The sequence below is a fragment of the Thalassophryne amazonica genome, chromosome 13 (genome assembly GCF_902500255.1).
Source record: "Thalassophryne amazonica chromosome 13, fThaAma1.1, whole genome shotgun sequence".
NCBI lineage: Eukaryota > Metazoa > Chordata > Actinopteri > Batrachoidiformes > Batrachoididae > Thalassophryne > Thalassophryne amazonica.
This window is the reverse complement of record NC_047115.1, coordinates 18,671,725-18,684,238: the sequence shown is the minus strand read 5'-3', so window position 1 is coordinate 18,684,238 and position 12,514 is coordinate 18,671,725. Positions and strand designations below refer to the sequence as shown.

The 12,514-nt window shown below is 45.0% G+C and overlaps 1 protein-coding gene across 1 annotated transcript in view; it reads right to left on the bottom strand.

The window, feature by feature from the left end:
• Positions 1 to 10,990, bottom strand: part of abch1 (ATP-binding cassette, sub-family H, member 1) — a 63,266-nt gene extending 52,276 nt beyond the window's left edge. Inside the window, 1 exon segment of the mRNA XM_034185139.1 lies at positions 10,708 to 10,990. Within this exon segment, the coding sequence (XP_034041030.1) occupies positions 10,708 to 10,761 (54 nt within the window). The 5' untranslated portion in view covers positions 10,762 to 10,990.
• Positions 10,991 to 12,514: the final 1,524 nt, after the last annotated feature.

Genomic DNA, 12,514 nt, shown 5'->3' with positions numbered 1-12,514 from the left:
ATGATCCTCCATTTCACAAAAATGAGTATTGTCAAACTTGTTAGCCTGCACAAGCAACCAACAGATTGTATAAAGGGGCACAACCACTGATTCCTCTTCTTTTTTCTTCACTCTTCCAGCCGCATTACAAAATGCAAAAGTCTGAGTAATGGCACCTTGACACCTGCAGGAATTTTGGCTTCACACGGCTACCGAATTCGTTGTACCAATGCGTGTCATTATACGGTATGCACCTTGGCACTTGTGCAAATTTGATCCCCGCACCGGCACAAAATCTCGCGTGCCAATGAGTACACTCCTCGTAAACTGTGTGTAAACTGTCGCACAATGGTACGTGCATGACACGCAGTGACATGCACTGTTTGTGAATAGATTGTGCAATGTTCGCGGCTAGTTCATGCAAGTGGCATAAAATGTATGCATGCCAGAAATTTTGAACATTTTAAAATCTTCAGTGCGCACTGGCATGCAGCTCCGCACAGTTCACAGACAATTTACAACAGTTTACGACGGGTTTACTCATTGGCACACTAAATTACGTGCCAGTTCGGGGATCAAATTTGTGCAAGTGTCAAGGCACCTTTAAAATGTCCCATTTGGGTTACTGTATCAACATGGTGGTTCAACATGATGGCCTCTGTGAGGGGGCCTACTCCCATGGAAATATAGACTAGAATGGATGTGTGGGCCTCAATCTATTAGTGTCGCTCAGGACAGGAAAGCGCCATTACTAAGGGTGGAGATGTGTAGATCATCAATAATAAACTGACCGCTTTTTTAGCATTAGTGTTGCTATTTCTTAACGGATTTTAATAACTTTAGGTTTGTTTTAAAGCCATTTGAAAGCTCTTTCCAATGAGCCTATGCATGTGTGGGTGAAAAAAAACTTTTATGTAAAATGCAGAAATTTGGGGAAATTATGACAAACTGTGCTGCTTTTCTCTCTCTATTGTCGCTATTTGTTAACAAATTTTAATAAAAGTAGGCTTGTTTTAAAGCCCTTTAATTGCTTTTTCTAATGAACCCATACATACCTGGGTAGAAAAAAAAGTTTTATGTAAAGTGTGGAAATTGTGTATTGTATTCAAGCTGATTAAAAGCTCTAATGAACCCATACATGCCTGGATTAACAATCCTTATGTATTAAAATATAAATCTGAAGTATGCCTTGCCATTGTGCTCATTTACCTTGCTGCTTTTCCCACTGTAATATTGTTGCAAGTCTTTTAATGACAACAACATATATATGATTTTTACTAAAATTTTATTACAAGTAGATATAAAGCCATTCAGAATTTATGACTTTTGACCTTCAGTCAGGGTAAAAAGTCCCTCCTCCATCCCCTCCAACCACACAGTTAAAATTTAAATGCCGCCTATGACCACCATGTACATATCATATTAAACAATAACTGCAAGTATATATATATAAATATATTTAAACATTTTTGTTTCCATATCTGTATGCATGTGAACGCAGCTTAATGAAAAGAACTTAGGCATTGAGTTATAGTCTCAGTATATTGATATTAAATTGTGACATAACGACTTTAAAATAGACATTTGTTTAACATAATTACATTAAGGCTCTTGTACAGTTCATTTTAGTATTCGACCCACGACCCACGTCTTTCCGCACGTCTTTCATTAAAAAAAAACCGATTTCCCTCAAATATTGTTCACAAACCAGTCTAAATCTGTGATAGTGAGCACTTCTCCTTTGCTGAGATAATCCATCCCACCTCACAGGTGTGCCATATCAAGATGCTGATTAGACACCATGATTAGTGCACAGGTGTGCCTTAGACTGCCCACAATAAAAGGCCACTCTGAAAGGTGCAGTTTTATCACACAGCACAATGCCACAGACGTCGCAAGATTTGAGGGAGCGTGCAATTGGCATGCTGACAGCAGGAATGTCAACCAGAGCTGTTGCTCGTGTATTGAATGTTCATTTCTCTACCATAAGCCGTCTCCAAAGGCATTTCAGAGAATTTGGCAGTACATCCAACCAGCCTCACAACCGCAGACCACGTGTAACCACACCAGCCCAGGACCTCCACATCCAGCATGTTTACCTCCAAGATCGTCTGAGACCAGCTACTCGGACAGCTGCTGAAACAATCGGTTTGCATAACCAAAGAATTTCTGCACAAACTGTCAGAAACCGTCTCAGGGAAGCTCATCTGCATGCTCGTCGTCCTCATCGGGGTCTCGACCTGACTCCAGTTCGTCGTCGTAACCGACTTGAGTGGGCAAATGCTCACATTCGCTGGCGTTTGGCACGTTGGAGAGGTGTTCTCTTCACGGATGAATCCCGGTTCACACTGTCCAGGGCAGATGGCAGACAGCGTGTGTGGCGTCGTGTGGGTGAGCGGTTTTCTGATGTCAGTGTTGTGGATCGAGTGGCCCATGGTGACGGTGGGGTTATGGTATGGGCAGCCGTCTGTTATGGACAAAGAACACAGGTGCATTTTATTGATGGCATTTTGAATGCACAGAGATACTGTGACGAGATCCTGAGGCCCATTGTTGTGCCATACATTCAAGAACATCACCTCATGTTGCAGCAGGATAATGCACGGCCCCATGTTGCAAGGATCTGTACACAATTCTTGGAAGCTGAAAATGTCCCAGTTCTTGCATGGCCGCCATACTCACCGGACATGTCACCCATTGAGCATGTTTGGGATGCTCTGGACCGGCGTATACGACAGCGTGTACCAGTTCCTGCCAATACCCAGCAACTTCGCACAGCCATTGAAGAGGAGTGGACCAACATTCCACAGGCCACAACTGACAACCTGATCAACTCTATGCAAAGGAGATGTGTTGCACTGCATGAGGCAAATGGTGGTCACACCAGATACTGACTGGTACACCCCCCCCAATAAAACAAAACTGCACCTTTCAGAGTGGCCTTTTATTGTGGACAGTCTAAGGCACACCTGTGCACTAATCATGGTGTCTAATCAGCATCTTGATATGGCACACCTGTGAGGTGGGATGGATTATCTCAGCAAAGGAGAAGTGCTCACTATCACAGATTTAGACTGGTTTGTGAACAATATTTGAGGGAAATGGTGATATTGTGTATGTGGAAAAAGTTTTAGATCTTTGAGTTCATCTCATACAAAATGGGAGCAAAACCAAAAGTGTTGCGTTTATATTTTTGTTGAGTGTATGTTTAATTGGAGACACGACAATTATTGAACTGCCAGCTAAACAATCGAAACCTACACTTATAGCACTGACTATTGCCAAAAAAACAATTTTGCTGAATTGGAAAAATAAACAATCAATCAATATTAACCACTGGTCACACCTCCTTATCAAATATATTTCAATGGAAACAATAGCCGCTTCATCAAAAAAACAAGTACCAAAATTCAATGAAACATGGTCCTTATTTATCAACTCATTAAATTTGAATTTGGAGGGCTAATAAAAAAATTAATAAATAAATAAAATAAAATAAAATTCCCTTCTTTTCTTTTTGCCTTTTAGGGAATGCCACTTTTGCACCTGTACTGTATTAATATTAGATTATGATTTGTTCCTATTATTGTTGACCTATTGACTTTTCTCTCTCTTGTGCCGCTGATCCAGGTTGCAGTTCTTTGGGGTACTCTTGTTGTCAGAGACTGATACTGTGTGGTTTTGTTTTCTTTTTTTTTTTTTGTTTCCTCTTCTTTTCTTGAATATGATTAAATTGGTGGAGGAGAGAGATTGTGTCTTTTAGAGTGGCTGGCCCCTCGGGTGCGGCAGGGCTGTGCGGCCTGGCCGTGTGTGGATGGTTTGGTGTCTGGGTGTTGAGTCCTGGGCTTGCTGGGGGATTTGGGGTTGGAGCTCGGGATGTCTGGGGGGGTTTGCTTCCCGGTGCTGCCGGTTGGTACCGCGGGCTTCCGGGGGGGTTGGGTCGGGTGCTGGCTCGCGCTCCCTCGGCTCCTCCCTTGCAGGGCATGGGTGCGCCTCTGTGCCTGTGGAGGGCTGGGCGGCTGACCGGCCCGCCGGTGGGGGCCCAGGTGCCGCGCCGCAGGGCTTCTGGTCCTATTGTTAGTGGGGGTGGCGGTGGCGGGGGGAGAGAGTTTGGCGGCCATCGTTCCTTTTCAGTTGGGTCTGTCTGCTCTACCGCTAGTGAGTTGGGGTCCGGTGACTGGGCGGGGGGTGGTGCCTCTCCCCGGGGCTCGGGTGTATGTGGCACCCCGTGCCCCGGCCTCTCCCTCCGCGTTTGTGGGGCCCGCATGTCTCCCCTTTGCTCCTCGGCTGCCCCTGCCGCTGCCGGGGTCTCATCCTGCACGTTCCCTGGTTCGGGGACCTCCGGGCGTGGTGGCCCGTCCATCTGCGGCTCCCTAGCCCCCTGTCCCCCCTGTTGGTTTGCTTATCCCTGGCCTCCAGTGCCGCTCCGGGGCTGCCTGCCTCCCCCCGTCCCGTGGTTGCCCTGGCACCTCCACCGGATCTGGCGTTGGGCTGGGGGCCCGGTGGGGTCGGTGTGGGTGGCCTCCTCCCCTTGCCGCTCCTCTCCCTCCGCCTGCTGCTTGGGGTTGGGCCTCACGTGTCACACCCTTTTAATGCACTTCACCAGGTTAGCACCTGCATGCACATCATATTGGGTTGTAAATAGCACATTGTAGGGTTCACTTGATTTGCGGTAGGGTGTTGGGGATGGGTTTGCAGGGCAATCTGTGGCGCAGATGTGCGCTGCAGCCTTCCACTGCGATCTCCATCCACCACTCCTGCCTTGCAATTTTAATGCACACACCTTACTTCTACACGTTTAGTAAACACCTTCACCAATTTAGAGTTGGGGTCACTAGGCGGTGGTGGGTTTGCAGGGCTGGCTGTGGCACAGCGGTGTGCCATGGCCAACCATGGCAGTCTGCCACCTGCCGTCTCTTGCCCTGCTTTTAATGCATCACTTTATCTTTGCACACTTAGGGGGTCGTACACAGCAAGGGAGATTAATTGTAACAACTACGGGTGGGGGGTCTGCCTCGCAGGTTCTGCCGTGGTCCCCTGGCCCAGCTCTGGGCCTGTGGGGCCCGGGATCCCGCAGCCCATTGTGGGGGTGGGTGGTGGCGGTGGGGCACGGGTGTTGGCACTGGGGGGCTGGCGGCTGCTGGGGGGATGTGGGGTCATGGTATCCGCGGGATGGGCCTCGCTCGGGCAGTCTCCTGGTCATGGGCTTTGGTGGCTGGGGTGGGATCTGGGATAGGGGGGTAGGTTGGGGGGTGGGGGGGCTTGGGGGCACTGCTGGCTGCGCTGGTGGGCCTGGCTGTCAAGTGGCCTTGTGCTCTTCCTGGCCCTGGGGTCGGGCCTCGCCTCTTGTCTGGGGGCTGGGCCCCGCCTTTGTGTGGCTCGGTGGTCCCTACCTTGTGCTTTGGATTCGGCTGCGGTGGCTCCTTTGCTCCCCGTCTTTGCCGCTGCTCACTTCTGCCCTCGGGGGCCGTGGCCCAGGTGGCGTGGTTCTGGGGCTCCCATTATTGGTGGGCCCATGCCAGCGCCCTGTGTGCTTCCCTCGGGTTTGGGGCGGCTCCCTGTGACCCTGTGTATGGGGGGGGGGGGGGGGGGGGTGTTGTCGGGGTGCGTTCCGGCGCTGTCGGGCCTTTCCCCTGTTGGTTTGCTGTGCTGCCCGGTGGCTCTGGGGGCTGCCTTTCCTGGTCCCTGTGCCCTTCCGCTGATTCTTTTCTCCTGGTTCACCCGGGGCCCTGCATCCTGGACCCATTTCCATTGGTGCTCGCAGCTGGCCGTGTGGCTTCTGACGTGCTGGAGTGGTCCACGTCATATGGTAAGGTTCTGTACTCTTGTCTTGCCCCAACACACCAGCCACAGTAGTGATCGGATATTTAGCTGTGATCTGGGTCTCTGTGTGTGGATGGTTGCGTGTTTGTTGCCGTCATCACAATTCGGTTTTTGGGTGCTCTTAAGGGGATTAACACTACGGTGTTCTGGATTAGGGTATGGATGCTCACTAATTAGACAACAGACTGTTGCTGTCACTGTTTGTTCATGTGTGGTTGTTTGTCATGGTATGTCGTATGGTTGAGGCCCCGTCTCCTCGGTGTCTCACGTTACAGTTAGTGTCTTCACCACTTGTCTCTCGTTCTTGTCTGTCTTTGTGTTGTTTTGGTGGTCGGCCCTTCCTGATCGAAGCTGTCGGTTGGCTTTGAGTACGATGTTGTAGGCTGATCGGGAAGGGTGGATGGTGGTCACACACACACCACATTTACTCATGCACTACATACCTTCTGTCTTGCAAGAATAAATTGCATATATGTGTATTAATGTTCATAAATGGTTCTGTCAGTGTGGCATTTACCATTACTATATATGCAGGGGGGGGGGGGGGGGGGGGGATAAATAAATAAATAAATAAATAAAATGTCAGTTATCAGCAAGCTATAAATGGTGAAAGGTTGTTTTGTTATTGTGGTAAAAATGGAACCCTGTGTCATCAAGTTCTTGACAGCAGAAGGTGTTGCTCCAGTGGAAATTCATTGAAGAATGCAAGTCATTTATGGTAATGGATGTGTAGATGTTGGCGCTGTGTGGTGCTGGGTCAACAGATGCAAAGCTGGCAAAGCTGTAACAATGGATTTGTGTGAGAAAGAGTTGGACAATCTCTGTCAGCAACCAATGAGTTTCTCAAGAAATGAGTCAACGAATTGATTCAGGATAACCAGCACATCACTCAGAGAGAAACTGCCTACACAGTCGGAATTTCACAAGCACACGTGGGTCATGTTATTGCTTTGTTTGATTATCGGACGATTTGTGTGTGGTGGGTTCCCCGGATGCTCACGCATGAAATGAAAGCTTGTAGACTTGAAATTTGCCAGCAACTTCTGTCGCATTATAAGACTGAAGGTGAAGCTTTTTTCTATAATATTGTGACTGCAGATGCACCTTTGGGTGCACCTTTATGAAGCTGAAACAAAACGTCAGTGGAATATCGACACAAAGGCTTGACAAAGCCAAAAAAATTAAAATCACAAGCTTCAGCTGGAAAAGTCATGTCAACAGTTACTGAATTCCTGGAACATGGGACAACAGTTAGCTCAACTCATTACACAGAGACTCTCTGAGCTTTAAAAACGTGCTTGCGGGGGATTTCAAGGAAGAAAAAGAATGTTTTATTGCTACATGACAATGCTAGGTCACGCATTTCTTATGCCGCCATGGAAGAGCTGAAGAAGCTGAAACTTGAAATTACTGCATCCACCATACAGTCCAGACTTGGTGTAATGTTATTCTTTTCCCTAAAATAAAGGAAGACCTTCATGGAAATCACTACGACTCCGATGATGAAATTCAGAAACCAATCACGAGCTGGTTGTGGAAACAGAAGGTGGAGTTCTTCGGTGACGGCTTCATGAAACTTGTTCATCGTTGGCGAAAATGTATTGTTATAATGAAGCTATGTAATTAAAGTACAAATTCTAAGGATTTTGTGTGTGTGTGTGTATTTCATTCTTTAAAGTATTCCCATCCAGTTGCAAGTAATTTTCTTAGAAGCATTACTTTTCATTCAACACTTAATTTTAATTTTATTTAAATGAATTCCATTTATATAGTGCCAAATCACAACAAACGTTGCCTCAAGACACTTCACACAAGTAAGATCTAACCTTACCAACCCCTAGAGCAAGAACACAGGCGACAGTGGTAAGGAAAAACTCCCTCTGATGATTTTGAGGAAGAAACCACAAGCAGACCAGACTCAGAGGGGTGACCCACTGCTTGGGCCACTCTGACACTTACAAGGTTTTGCAAATGTTTACAAAGCTGAAGAAATAGAAAACAGAAAATCAAACAACATAATCATATAAGGAAGATGAGACGTCCACGTAGGCGTCAGCACCACAGGCACCATTCCTCACTCCTCACTTGGAGATTGTTTTTAGTCGGAGCAGTGCAGTAAAAACAACAACAACACAAAAAAGCAAACCCTTTATTGTGTGAAGCTCAAAAAAAAAAAAAAAATCCAAACTATTCTTAATAAACCATCACGGAGGCAAGCGGCCAGATTAGTCCTCTTTAGCAGTGCAGATGAAGAGAAAAACTCATTTGTCTTTTTGCCCAAAGATTAAAGATACATCAGATTTTTGAGAACACGTATCTAGTTTCATGTTCTGTGTAATTTCTTTTTTTGAATCCCATCAAGTTTCAGCAAAATATTTGGGTCGTAAAAACAATCCTTTGCCCGCTAATCTCTAAAAACGGCCTCCATTCACACATTTCTGCTGTTCTCTGATTCACCCCGGCTGTTAATCCACAATTTCCCCCTCTTTCCACCAAGGAGAGCACCTGCATGGCTAAATCTGAAGCCCCCCACCCCACCCCCCGCCTCACCTTTGCCCTACGTCTCCGATACATTCAGCAGTATCACAGAGACCAATCTTAAACGTCTAAATATGAGTTAGATGACAATCCCAGTTTACACCCGCTGTAATGAAATCGGACGAGAGGCATCTGAGATACACACACCGTAAAAAAGATAAAAATCACTGCACCCGCCGCAAAATACGACTGAGGAATCGTTTTAAATTCAACTCACCCAGACAAGATGTTTGAGAGAAAAAGGGACAAGATGTTAAGATGGAGACTGACGGAGACGTGTCTGCAGCGTGAATAAAACATGTGAGAATCAGCTGACACAAACAATTTAGTCGTGCAAATGCAAAGTGGAAGAACAGGTTCGGTGCAACTCGCTGCTGCAGAACAGATGATTTTACCTGAAGAATACTCACAGTCACACACACACACACACACACACACACACACCCTTCAACCACTGGAAACTCATGTATGAGCCGCAAACGGATTTGAAAAGTAATTATTAATGGAGGAGTTTTTATTTTAAATTGAGAAAACATCACAAAACACCTGAAAGCTTTAAGGAAAAGGAAGTACAGAGTGCAACAATTCTGGGTTCATCTGTCTTTTAAAAGGAAGTGTACAACCGATCTTAAAAACAGATATGAAAAGTTAAATTCACAATTTTTACAACCATAATCACGTTTTAGTTATTATTTATTTTAAGCAAATGAAGCCTCTTACTGTTCTATTCTTGTGACATTGTTCCGATTTCATACATAAATTAATGAATATATATTTCTTTAATGACTCATGAAGGAATCAGTGAGAATGAACAGGAAGCAGTCAGACGAGTTCCAATAATAGCAAAAAAATAACACAGCTAACCAACATTGTCATTGTGGGTGAATTAGTGATACAATGACGTCTGAAGGCATACAGTCAGATGGGTGTATGTCACACTGTGTCAACCTTACATGAGAATTAGACAAGAGCTGTTTTCAAAGGGAAGTTGTGAACAGTAAACATGTGAAACGGTTTTAATATTTTGTCACTGTCCATGCAATATTTTATGGTCTAAAATCCCACACGATTAACCAATCAGATTCGTGAAAAAAATGTAATTGGATTATATACATATATTTCCTGTGCAACCCAATCTTACGGCATTTCATGATGTATCACAAAAAGTAGTTAATCTATTGATTTGTGATACATCATGAAAAGCACCACATTTTTGTTACGGGAACACAAATTCATTTTGTGACAGGAGCACGAAATGCGGGGTGATGTGTGGGGTTAGGGGTAGGGTTAGTAATAGTGTAGTGGCTGCACTCTGCATTGTGTTGTTATGACTCCGCCCATTCGCTCCCCTCTGGACACGAAGTCACGATCTCTGTCATGGAAGTCGGACTCTCTAACCAGAAGGCAAAAAACCCAGGGCTCTGGTCTTGTGACCAGAGAATCCTTACTAGCTACATCTGCACAGCGACACCTGCTGGCATTACAATACTACTATTACAATAGTAATAGTAAAATTTAAAGAAAAATGCATCACGAAAATGAGACTCATGTCGTGACAGGAGCACACACACACACACACACACACACACACACACACACACACACACACACACACACACACACACACACACACACACACACACACACACACACACACACACACACACACACACAAAACATGAGGCTGGGCCTCCTGTACCCGTCATCAAGATAGGGCCCTCAGATTGTCATATTATTGAAAAGCACGATAGAAGAAATACAATTCAAGAAAAATATTACCTGGCTGTAGTTCTTAAATACTGCAAAATGTTTACATTTTTGAAACATTATTTTGCGCATTCAAGTTAACACAAACAACCACCTTTACAATAATGATCTGAACGTATCATCTTGAAGGTGATCATCCTGCTCTAAAAGTGTTTGAGTTGGTCGAACACGCTGTGTTTGTGTGCACGCTGGTCTCTGACCTCAATCAGCCAAACAAAGCAGCATTCATGAAGAATTCCTACCTTGTTTGCCAAGTTGTTACCAGTTTGCGTCATAACCAAGTGGTTGGAGAAGAAGCCGGTGCGCCGGATCTCTCCAGACTGAGCGCAAGCGGCGACGCGCAGAAGGTGTTCGATCGTGTCCGGACCTACTTGTACCGTGATCTGTGTGCAGCCTACATGCACACAGCAGCTGCTGTCCTTTCGCTTCTGCTTTCCCACCAACGGGATGTGAGAGCCGCTGCAGCCGAGGCGCACGTCGGCGCATCTTCCCTTCTGTGCATTTTTGCACATGCACGGCGCAGCATCCTGCACACTTGTCTCCGCGCAGGCCTGCGGGGGAGGGAGACCCTTAAACCTGATCGCTCAAACAGCATCTTACCTCCATGTTCGTACAGTTGGCTGCAGGATTCCGCCCGGCGCGCTCCGTGGCCATGGCAGCAGCGGCGCCCGGTGCACCGGCTCGGTCACTGCAAAGACAGGCAGCGAGAGCGCGCAGAAGATGGCAGAGGGAGGATGTTCAGTTTTCCCTCAGCGGACCACCAACAGTTTGTGGTGGGGGTGGGTATTTTCATGTGTCTTTCCGGATTTTTGCCCCCTTTGGTCCACACTGTTCACTGTACCTGCGCCGGTAAACTAGAGCGGCACTCTGGCGCACAGCTGTTGTGGCTCCGCCCCTTTTTCTGATCAGCACCATGGTATGTTATGAAGATATGCAACATTTGCAACAGGTTTTGTGAAAAGTGGTTTAAGTATTGCCTGATTTTTTTTTTTAGCTCCACACAGGTTATCTTGTCTCGTTTACATGTAACATTTACAGCAACTTTAGTTATGGAGCGGCACAGTGGTTGAGTGGTTAGCACTGTTGCCTCACAGCAAGAAGGTCCTGGGATCACTTCCCCCCTAGTCCTTTCTGTGTGGCGTTTGCAAGTTCTCCCCGTGTTTGTGTGGATTCCCTTCCAGTGTTCTGGCTTCCTCCTACTTACAAAGACATGGAGGTTTGGTGAATTGGACACTTTAAATTGTTGTGCGTGAACAAGCATGAATGTGTTTGTCTGTCTATGTGTGATGGACTGTGGTCCTGTCCGTAATGTAACCCGCCTCACACCCTATGACTGCTGGACTTGATTGAAGTAACAAAGATATAGAAGATGAATGAACTTTTGTTATGAGTTCAACTCAAATTCTACAAAAGTAAGTTGTTGTTATTATTATTATTATTATTATTATTATTATTTATAACGATAATAATAATTATTTGTGTGGTTCTGACCCAAATTTTATGATAACTTATTTGTTACAATCCGTCATTCATTCATTCATTTGTTTTCTGAACCTGTTTAGTTTAAGGATTATATAAAATTTATATTGGTCAGTAAAATATTTGTGATTGATTGGTGTAAATGGTGTCAGGATGAAGTCAAAAGGAAGGCATAAAAGAAAGTCAGGTTTGTTCAGAGTGTGCAGGGCTTGTACCAGCCTTCTGGTGCCTATTATTATTATTATTATTATTATTATTATTATTATTATTATTATTATTATTATTATTATTATTGCTGCTGCTGTTCAGTCTATAGGTTTTTTTTTCAGATTGTCATAAATCAGACTTCTGTCTTGTCAGAAACGTGTTGTGTTTTTCAAGTAACAATTGCTGTGATTACTTCAAGTTGTTGTTTGTTATATATAAATTAACAACTTGCATAGAGTACACTCTTCAAATTTACATTGAAAAGCATATTTGCACATTAGTTTGTTGGCCCACCAAGAAAAATACCATTAGGGCCGCTACTGACTATTTCAGTTATTTTAATGAATGAGGAGAAAATATTACTGCATCATCATTTTCTGACAATTGAGGTAGCTGTTATTTAATAAACTGGACACGCGCGCGCGCGCGCACACACACACACACACACACACACACACACGCACAGAGAGCGCTCAGTATGGAATCTCTATCTATCTATCTATCTATCTATCTAGAAACACACACTTGCGTGTGAACTAGTAAAACATTTCATCAGTTCATAATTTGAAATCTGTTGTTCAAAGCACAAAATAATAAACTGCTGTGCATCATGAGTTTCCTATGAACATTTTAGTACAAACATCCCCGATGTTAACATATGTGCTTTTTTTTTTTTTTAGAATCAGTGTCAGTTTTTATTATCATTTTAATTGTCAAACTG